At 42.1% G+C, this 10,677-nt stretch overlaps 1 protein-coding gene across 1 annotated transcript; it reads left to right on the forward strand.

The window, feature by feature from the left end:
• Positions 1–109: 109 nt before the first annotated feature.
• On the forward strand, positions 110–10,472 carry LOC127558385 (fetuin-B-like). The gene is made up of 7 exons (XM_051991765.1): positions 110–352; positions 4,835–4,942; positions 5,466–5,553; positions 6,766–6,938; positions 7,558–7,659; positions 8,320–8,403; positions 10,086–10,472. Exons 1-7 carry the CDS (start codon positions 125–127, stop codon positions 10,428–10,430), a joined length of 1,128 nt encoding a protein of 375 aa, XP_051847725.1. The 5' UTR covers positions 110–124; the 3' UTR covers positions 10,431–10,472.
• The last annotated feature ends 205 nt before the right edge of the window (positions 10,473–10,677 follow it).

Consider the following 10,677-nt stretch of genomic DNA (forward strand, 5'->3'; position numbering starts at 1 on the left):
AGGTTTCAACGTAATATCCCGGCTTCTCAGTCATCAAAGGTCAGCCTTGGATTCAGGGGACAAAAGGGCTTAAAGATGAGATCTGAATCCCATTGTTATAGACTGAGGCAGCCAGTCCAGCAGGATGATCCTCACTCTCTCCCTGGGCCTCTTGGTCCTGGTGCACTGTAGCTGGAGTGCATCTCTCCCAGCTCAGGTCCGCCAGACTCGTCCTCTCCTCTTGGAGCCCAGCTGCAGTGACTCTCAAGTGTTGTCTGTGGCGGGCCTTGCTTTGGAAAAGATCAATGAGGACCGGAAGGAAGGCTATGTCTTCAGCCTTAATCGAGTGGTTGATGTCCGAGAACATCGTCAGGTAAAAAATTCATTAGGGAGTGGGGATGGCGGGGTGACCGTGGGGACAGTGAGGACCTTGTCCATCTGCTCACACTGTTACAGTCAAACAGCTTATCTTCCCTGAAAGGGCCGTCTATCTCCTACCTCCCACCATGATCTTGCACAGCTTATCTCCCATATCTGCCATGTACTACTTGCTCAACTTTGCCTCTTTGGCTTTCTTCAAGGCTCAGTTCAGCTGCTAATTAGGGTAGATAGTGATGAGCCTTTGTGGATATTCTTAATCCTTCCCCTTTTTATTTTCATTGTTGGTCCAGACTTGTGATTCCATTGAAGTGCTTGGGAACCTCTCTTCATCCAGGCAGATCAGCAAATCCTAATCTTAGGGAGTCTCCTAGAGACCCTAAGATTTAAGATGACTTGTCCAGGATGGCACAGATCATATTCCACAAAAAAAAGACTCAACAAAGACCTTACCATTCAGGTCATTAGTCCTTTCTTTAGCCCCAAACCATGTTGTTTCTGGAGCTGATAGTCATTTCTCTGCTTACATGTTGCATCCCAAGGAGAATGAAAGTTTTTTCTCTTCTTTTTCATTAAATGTATTTAGTATTTTATATTCCCTCAGTTACATATAAAAGTAATTTTAGCATTCATTTTTAAAACCTTTGAGTTTCAAATTTTCTCCCTTGCTTCCTCCTCAACTCATTCCCCCTCATTAGAAAGCAAATAATTTGATATAGGTTATACCTGTGTTGTCAAGCAAAACATTTCCATAATAGTCATGATGTAAAAGAAAACATAGACTCCCCAAATCTCTCAAGAAAAATAAACTAAAAAAGTACATCTCAATCTGTATTCAGGCACTATCAGTTCATTTTCTGTACATAAACAGCATTTTCCTTCATAAATCTTTCAGAATTATCTTGGATCATTTTATTGCTGAGAATAGATAAGCCATTCATGGCCGATCATCTTATAACATTGCTGTTACATTGAACACAGTCCATTTCACTTTGCATCAGCTCATGAAAATCTCTCCAGGTTTTTCTGAAGGCATTCTTCTCATTATTTCTTATAGCACGATAGTTTTCTGTCATAATCACACACACAATTGATTTAGGCATTCTTCAATTGATGAACATCTCCTCTATTTCCAATTATTTGCCACCAGAAAAAAAAAACTACTCAAAATATTTTTTTAGATTTGATTTCTTTTTCTGTTTGCTTTTGCTCTCTTTTTGGATACAGTCTTAGTAACAGTATTGCTAGATCAAGGATGTGCGTGGTTTTATAGTCCTTTGAGCATAGTTCCAAATTGCTCTACAGAATAATGGAATCAGTTCACAACTCCACCAACCATGTATATTATGGCTCGTTTTCCCCACATCTCCTCCACCATTTGTCATTTTCCTTTTCTGTCCGATTAGCCAATCTAATAGGTATGAAAAAATAACTTCTTGACAATTGTTTTAATTTTCATTTCTTTCAGTAATAGAGCATTTTTTCCATTTGATTACTTCATTTAAAAACTGTTCATAACTTTTGAACATTTGTCAATTGAGGAACGGTTCTTATTTTTATAAAATTGATTCAGTTCTCTATGTTTGAGAAATGAGGTCCTTAACACAGAAGTTTGCTTCAATTTTTTTTCACAGTTACTGTTGCTAAATGTATTTGCCTCCTATCCTATCCGACACACACATTTATTCTCTCCTCTCCCTCCTTTCACCCTGTCCCTCCTCAAAAGTATTTTGCTTCTGTCTACCCCTCCCCAACCTGTCTTCCTTTTTGTCATCACACTCCCTTATCCCCTTCCCCTCCTGCTTTCCTGTAGGATAAAATAGAGCTCTATACCCAATCGAGTGTGTATGTTATTCCCTCTTTGAGCCAATTCTGATAATAGTAAGTTCACTCACTTTCCATTTCTTTCCCCCCTTTCCCTCTATTCCAAAAGCTTTTTCTCACATCTTTTGTGAGATAATTTATCCCATTCTATCTCCCCCTTTCCCTTTCTCCCATCTTTTAACTTTATTTTTTAGATATCAGCTCTTCATATTCAACTCATACATGTGCCCTCTCCCTCTCTATACTCCTAACTTCCATTAATAATGAGAAAATTCTTATGAGATACAAGTATTATCTTGCCATGTAAAATATAAACTGATTAACCTTCTTAATTCCTTTATTATTTTCCTTTCCTGTTTACATATGGATATTCGTGAGTCTTGTAATTGAATATCAAATTTTTTATTTAGCTTTGCTCTTTTCTTCAAGGACCTTTGAAAGTTCTCTATTTCATTGAATAGCCATTTTCTTCAAAAATTGTACTCTATTTTGCTGAGTAAGTGAATCTTGGTTGCAATTCTAGCTCCTTTGCCTTTGAAATATCATATTCCAAACTGTCTGATCCTTTAATGAAGAAGTTGCTTACATTTGTTTTATCCTGACTGTGGCTCCATAATACTAGAATTGTTTTTTTCTGATTGCTTGTGATATTTTCTTCTTGACTTGGAGCTCTGAAACAAGCTCTAGAATTAAGAAACAATATTCTAGAAATTTTAATTTTGGGATCACTTTTGGGAAGTGATTAGTGGATTATCTATTATATACTCTGTTTCTAGAATATCAGGGTAGTTTTTCTTGATAGTTTCTTGAAATGCTGTAAAAAATTACCCTGGCATGGGTCCTGTCAATAAAAAATTATTTAAAGAATAAAAATTTTAAAAAGATATTTTCTTGAAAGATAAAGTCTGGGCTCTTTTTTTGATCATGGCTTTCAGGTAGTCTAATAATTCTTAAATTATTTCTCCTGTATCTATTTTTCCAGTCAGTTGTTTTTCCATGAGATATGTTACATTGTCTTCTTTTTTTTTGTTCTTTTGGTTTTGCTTTATTGTTTCTTGATTTCTCATAATGTCATTAGCTTCCATTTGTTCAATTCTGATTTTTAAGGAATTATCTTCTTCAGGGAACTTTTGTATCTCCTTTTCCATGTAGCTAATTCTACTTTCAAAAAATAGTTTTTGTCTTTTTCCCCTTAGTTGCATATCAAGAAGGTTTTTAGCATTCATTTTTGCAGGGTTGAGTTCCAAACTTTTCTCCTCTCTTCTTCTTCTGGAAATAGTAGGCAGTTTTATATAGTTTATACATATGACATCAAATAAAACATTTACATATTTGTCACAATCATGAAAGAAAAAACAGAGCAAAAGAAAAAAGAACAGAAGAAAGAATGAAGTGAAAACAATGTACTTCAATCTGCATTCAGAGTCCACCAATTGTTTATCTGGATAACTTTTTTCTTTGTGAGTCTTTCATATTTGTCTTAAATCATTGTCCTATTGGAAAGGGTGGAGTCCGTTATGGTTGATCATCACACAGTGTTGGTGATACCGTGTACAATGTTTTCCTGGTGCTGATTATTTTACTTTGTATCAATTCGTACAAGTCTTTCCAGGTTTTTCTGAAATCTGCTTGTTCATCGTTTCTTATATCTCACAATAGATTCCATTACATTCAAACATCACAGTTATTTAGCCATTCCCCATTTGGTGGGTATCTCTGAAATTTTCAATATTTTGCCCTCATGAAAAGTGATGTTATAAATATTCTTGCACTTGTAGATCTTTTTCCATTTTCATGATCTCACTGGGATAGCAACTTAGTAGAGGCATTGCTGGGTCAAAGGGCACAGGAAATTTGGTTGGCCTTTGGGCATAGTGGGTGTGCCTCTACTTGGGCATTATTGCTCTCCAGAATGATTGGATCAGTTCACAACTCCACAAATAATGCATTAGTGTCCCAATTTTCCCACATCCTCTCCACCTTGTTTTTGGATCATATTGGCCAATCTCATGGGTATGAGGCAATATTTCAGCATTGTTTTAATTTGCATTTCTCTAATCAAAAGTGATTTAGACCACTTCTTCATGTCTATAGATAGCTTTGATTTTGATTTTGATTTCAGTTTTAAACTGTCTCAATTCTACTTTTTAAGAAGTTTTTTCCCAGTGATTTTTTTGTGCTTCTCTTTATATTTAGCCAATTCTGCTTTTTTTTAAAGGCATTCTTTTTTTCATTGGCTTTTTGTTCCTCTTTATCACTTGGCCTAATCTGTTTTTTTCTTTGTGGGTGTTTTTCTTATCAAGTTCTTTATCAGTTTTTCAAGATTTACTTGATTCTCACTCTCATTTCTCTTCCTAATTCTCTTTCTAAGGGTAGATTAAGCCTCTCAGGCTCTTCCTTGGCTTAATTTAGTGAGGGCCATGGGTGGGAAGTCTTCTTGGGCAATGGTGGTCAATGCCAGTGCTATCTCCTTACTGAATGTGATGGGACTTATCCTTTCCAATCTATCCCATTCTCAGTTGCTCCATGGAATGAAACTTTATAGTTTTACAGCTGTCCTTCATTCCCCAATCCCACCTCTCCAGATCCTGGCACAACATTGCCTGCCCTGGGTGGGCCATGCATGAAACCTCTCTTATTTCCCTCCTCACAGGCAGGTTCAGGCTCCGTGTACTACCTCACCCTTGATGTGTTAGAAACGAATTGTCACGTGCTCAGCAAGAAACACTGGAAGGATTGTAAGAGGCTGCCACAGTATTCAGTAAGTGTTTCTTCTCAGTGAATTCAGAGAGAGGAAGAGGAGAGGGTCCAAAGGAAAATAAGTCTCTGAGTTTGTTTTGTTCTGAAAAGCCTCGAGCTCTTGCAGAGAAAGCTGATTTGGGGATCAGACTTGGTGAGTTTTACTACTCACTTACTATATGACATTGAATAAATCTATTTCTTTCTTTGGCCCTCAGTTTTTTCATCTGTAAACTGAGAGTGGGTAGGAGGGTGAACTGGATGGGCTCCAAAGTACTTCTAGCTTTGTAAATATTTCCCTTGTCACTTAGATGTGTGCCAGTAGAATCCCATTGTTTCACAGTATATTCGATCCTCATTCCATATAATTGAAAAATACTCCATACTGATTTCTTTCAGTATGGAAAAAGTCTCCTTCCATACCCTGAATTCTCATTATGTCCCCCATTACCAATTGTGAAGCTTCTTGGGATAAAATTGTGGAATGAGATGTGGACACGGTCTTGTTTTCTCGGCAACTATAACACTAATGTGTTTGACCCTAGATTTATGGCCGGTGCAAAGCCATATTTTATGTTAACTTGCCAAGAAGAATTCTCTACTTACCTGCCTATAATTGCACCATTCGTCCAGGTGAGGTATTTTTTCTTTGATCGGTCCATTGAATTTGTTTTTTAAGTTTAATTGGTTTTAATACTACAAATCATTTCTTGAAAAATGAAAACAAAATTCTCCTTCCCTATGTATGCTATGGTTCATTTTCCATACAGTTTCCTAACTGAACTTCCTAAAGCATAGATCTGATCATGTTATTCCCCTATTCAACAATTCCTTTTACCTCAATTATTCTTTTTACCTCCTAGATCAAAGCTCTATTTGACTCTGAAAGACCTCCATAACCTGGTACCTTCCCACCTTTCCCATCTTCTCACACCTCCATATGTCATTGCCTCCCCACTGCTCCTTGTACAAGACATGCCTAATTTCATATCTGGCTCTCTCTCTCTCCTCCCCCAGGCTCCTGGCTTCCTTGATTTCCTCCTAGACTCAGCTCAATTCTCTCCTTCTGCAGGAAGATTTTATCTTCAATTCATCTTGTGCTTATTTTATATGTACATGGTTGTTTGCATGTTGTCTCCCTTAGAAGATGGTGAAAGCCTGAGGATGAAGGACAATATTCTTCCTCTACATTCCCAGGGTTCATCACGGTGCTACCACACAGCAGGCACTTAATAAATGCTTGTTGGCTTGATTTGAACCACAGCATTTGTCTAATTTGAAGGGCAGTGCCTCAGTCCAGCAGATAAAAGGTTCATGATCAGCCCCCTAACTTTAAACAAAGCTCCTAACCCACTGAGACTGACAAACCTAGGCCATTGTCATTGATTTATTAAATGTAAATGTTAAGCTTTTCATTAATTCCCATAAAATTTATCTTACCCAGTTCACTGGCCTGGAAGTTCCTTCTGGATCCTGACCGTCCATCCCCAGAATTGATCATCCTTCCAGACTTTAAGTCCTCTGAAAAGACGGGATGAGCATTCCCTCTTCACCTTTACCTTCATCTCTGGTCAAAATCTTAATGTCTCTTTATCGAATCCCTCAGCATAGCAGAAGGTCCCTGAGGGCATCTGCAGTATCTGAGGAGCAGAAATTTTATTTCTGGGGATTTTCCTTGAACCCGGTGATTTGTTTTGTGTATAACAGGCTTCCTGAATTGGCAAAAAGTACTTAGTGTGTTGAAAATTCCCCAGTTACCTAATGTAGTACAATAACATGATGTGCGACTCTGTGATTTTAAGAGCACAAAGAAGTTTATTTTTTCTCTATTTGCTTAAAAATCAGTTTCTACAGAAGACATGTCCAGACTGTGCCCCATTTGCCCTGTGCTCATTCCCAAGAACATGTCAGATCCAGCGATTTTACAAACTGTTAGTGGATCTCTGGAAAAAATCAATGAGAACATTGCAGTGGGGAAGAAATTTCATCTCTTACAAGTCATCAGAGTTTTTACCAAGGTAAGTTGTAAGTTGGAGGCTATTCCTTAGCCCTTTCTATCTGCTATTCTAAAATTGTAGGGAAGATATTCTCTCTCTCTCTCTCTCTCTCTCTCTCTCTCTCTCTCTCTCTCTCCCTCCCCTCTCCCCTCCCCTCCCCTCCCCTCCCCTCTCCTTCTCTTCTCTTCTCTTCTCTTCTCTTCTCTTCTCTTCTCTTCTCTTCTCTTCTCTTCTCTTCTCTTCTCTTCTCTTCTCTTCTCTTCTCTTCTCTTCTCTTCTCTTCTCTCTTCTCTTCTCTTCTCTTCTCTTCTCTTCTCTTCTCTTCTCTTCTCTCTTCTCTTCTCTTCTCTTCTCTCTCTCTGTCTCTTTCTCTCTGTCCTGGGATTATCTATTACCTCGGGCCATCTTGCAATATGGATTGTGGGAATGAACCTTTCCCTAACACAAGAATGGGGAATCTCCAGTCTTGGGGGTTTTATTTACATAATCAGCTTCAGGTCTGCAGAAGCTGAAAGTTGATGTAACTGTCCCTTGATTGGGTTCTGCAAGATAATATTCATCTCCCCTCCTGACTTGTCCCCATTCCCCTGTCTCTCTACCCCTTCCCTTTCCCTTGCCTCCTTCCTCTTCCTCTCTCCAGTGGACAATGGACTCTCTCCTCCTCGTGGAATTCTCAGTCACCGAGTCGCCCTGCAACGAGTCACTGCCTGACCAATGTCTTCAGCCACCTGCTGATGCCCAGGTAAGCTCCTGGCCAAGGATTCTGGTTCTTCTCCCCCAGGGGTTTTAGAACAAAATTGGCTAAATCAATAAGAAAAGATCTTTTAAATGATTTTGGGGCCCTCCATTACCTGGTATTATTTGCTGGGATGTTCTCTAAGGTTGAAAAGGTAATTGAGCCTCCACCAGAGCTTTAATGAAGTGCTTACTGTGTACCAGCCTCTGAGCTCAGATCCAGAAGCACAAATGGCAGTGGAACCAAAGTTAGTGCCTGTCCTCAGAGAAGCTTTTGCCCCAGTGGGGGAGGACAACAGAGAAGGAGGTCGGGGGGGGGAGGCAGAGAAGGAAGGCCCTGGGATCAGGGACTCTGCACAGGCTGGGCTCATGGATGGAGTGGGCTCCCTCCTTGGGAAGGATCAGGCAGTGGAAGAGAGAACCTCAAGGGGCATTGGGTACTTCCAGTTCCAAAGGATTATGGCTTTGGGAGGAAAGGGTTGGGGGTCATCCCAGAGAAGCTCTAGAAGGAGATTCAGTAGGGTAGCTGGGAGAAAAATGAGGAGCACTGGTCTCTCTGAGAGGGTTGGGAAGCCTCCTGGGAAGGGCTAGCAAGAGCAGAAGAGAGCCCCTCTTCACTGTGGGCAACAGCTCTTCCTAACAATTGCCTATTTTCCCCCTTTTCCAGCCCGTAGGGATTTGCCTAGGTTCTGTAGATCGCAAGACCTTCCTAAAATACGTCTTTAGTTCGTGTGAATTCTTCCAAAGCCAGGTATTGTTCAGTCCAGTTGTGTGTGCCTTCTCCCAACAGTAGGGAGATAGCCAGCTGCACTCCCTTGCTCCTGCTGCCCTCTCCCTTCCCCTTCCCTTCTTTGCTGAAGGGGAGACAGTTCCAACTAGGGCTCCCCAGTCGGATCCCCTGCCCACTCATCCCAGTGGATAATGGGCAAACTTTCCCCACCCAAGTGGAGAGTGAAAGTCTTGCCCCCACACCCATGGCCAGTGGATGCCCTGCCCCCACTCAGCTGAACAGCAGGTGCCCCGCCCCTGATGTTTTCAGCCAAAGGAACACTAGGCTAGCCCATTTGTGCTGATCCTGCTCCTGCCATTGCCTAACTTGGTGTCCTCCTTGGGCAGGGAACTTACTCTCTCAGCCTCAGTTTCCTCCTAGGTGAGACAAAGATCTAAATTTCCGCTCCCCTCCCTCCCTGCAGGACCCAGTCAGAGTCAGGGCTGTCCTACAGCTCGTGTGTGGGGCTCTCCTTTTCCCTGTGATGGAGGGATTAGGAGCCCGTGGATCTGGGGGCTCTAGAAGGAATTCTGGGGGAGGAAACTCTGTCTAACAAGACAGAGCAGCACCTGTTTGAAGCTGACTGACTGACTGGGAGTGTCCTGACTGTCCCAGAGTATCTTGACTGTCCTAGACTGCCCTGACTATCTGGGAGTCTTCTCACTGCCCTATAGTACCCTGAATGTCCAAGAGTGTCCTGATTGTTCTAGAGTGTCCTGACTGTCTGGGAGTGTCCTCACTATCTGAGAGTCTCCTAACTCTCCTAGAGTGTCCTGATGGTCCCAGAGGGTCCTGACTGTCCTAGACTGTCCTGACTGTCTGGGAGTGCCTGAGTGTCTGAGTGTCTGAGACCACTGAGAGTTCAGAGGCTTGCTCAGGAGCGTGGAGCCAGTATGTGAGGGACCCAGACTGTTCTGCTTCTGGGATTGGTCGGCTCTCTATCCACGACACCGTGGATGCCTTTTAGAATATTGCTGCCCCCAAAGATCAAGTGAGGGACTTGACCATGGTCACATGGCTAGTAGGGTCAGGGCAGAATTGGAGTCCAGGGCTCTCCTGAATCCATGTTCAGCCCTCAGACACTGACTACAGCTCTGAGTGCCTGGGCGGATCCCACATTTCCAGAAGGTGCTAAGTGTTGCTAGGTCCTTTATACAGCTGGGCTCTTTCACCCTTCCCAGTACCTTGGACAGCGGTGGCCGCTCAGAGAACTCTCTGGCATTGCATTTCCCATGTGGGAGGAAAGTCCCTCGGGAAGGGACTGCAGAGTTGTCCTGCTGGGAACCATCAGCTTAGAGAAGGTCACTCTCCCTCTCCCCTACATTTGGCATGAGAAAAGACTTTTTATCTTTCAGTTTTGAAAGCCTTTTTTTTATTGGGGATCTCTGAAAGTCACGCTCTTGAAATCTTTTTTTGAGAGAGCTAAGTAGGGGCAGTAGGTGCACCAGCCCTGAAGTCAGGAAGACCTGAGATCAAATCTTCCCTCAGACACTTAACACTTCCTGGCTGTATGACCCTGGGCAAGTCACTTAGCCCCAAATGACTCAGCTAAAATGCTAAAATGAAGAGGGAGGTGGGGAGCACTTAGTAGGTTGGTGGAAAGAATGGGTCTAGGGAGGCTCTGGTGGTGAGCTGTGTGTGTTTGAAGATGTCCCTCTTTTCAGCCAACTTCAGCCCCTGAGAGCCATTCTCCAGAGCACCAGGTTCCCCAGAAAATGGCCTCCTCCACGGATGCACCCCCACTGGAGGGGCCGAAGGGATCTGTCCAGTTTTTGTTTGACCCGTCTGTAGGGAAGATTGAAGACAACCAGGAAAAGAAACCCCTCCTGACTTTCCCTGAACGTGTCAGCTTGACTACAGAGCCCCTGGGAGAGGTCCTACACATACCATCCCATTTCCTGCTGGAAAAAGAGGAGCTGCCCATTGTGCTTCCTTTCCCAGAAGGATCAAGATCAAATGAGTGTCCAGGACCTGCTGAGTATGCTAATTTTCTGATTCTTCCACCATGAATGTCAATTTCCCTCTCTCTCTCTTTCTTTCTCTCTCTCTCTCTCTCTCTCTCTCTCTCACACACACACACACACACATACACACACACACACACACACACACACACACACACCTGGTGTCATGCTTGGGATAGTGAGATGGAGGGAAAAGAGAGAGTATGTGGTATCCCACAATTCCATGCTGAGTATAATAAAGTTTTTCCTTTTTTGTTCTCCCTTTAATTTGGAATTATTTTGCTAAACTTTC

Source organism: Antechinus flavipes, chromosome 3, assembly GCF_016432865.1.
Source record: "Antechinus flavipes isolate AdamAnt ecotype Samford, QLD, Australia chromosome 3, AdamAnt_v2, whole genome shotgun sequence".
Classification (NCBI taxonomy): Eukaryota; Metazoa; Chordata; class Mammalia; order Dasyuromorphia; family Dasyuridae; genus Antechinus; species Antechinus flavipes.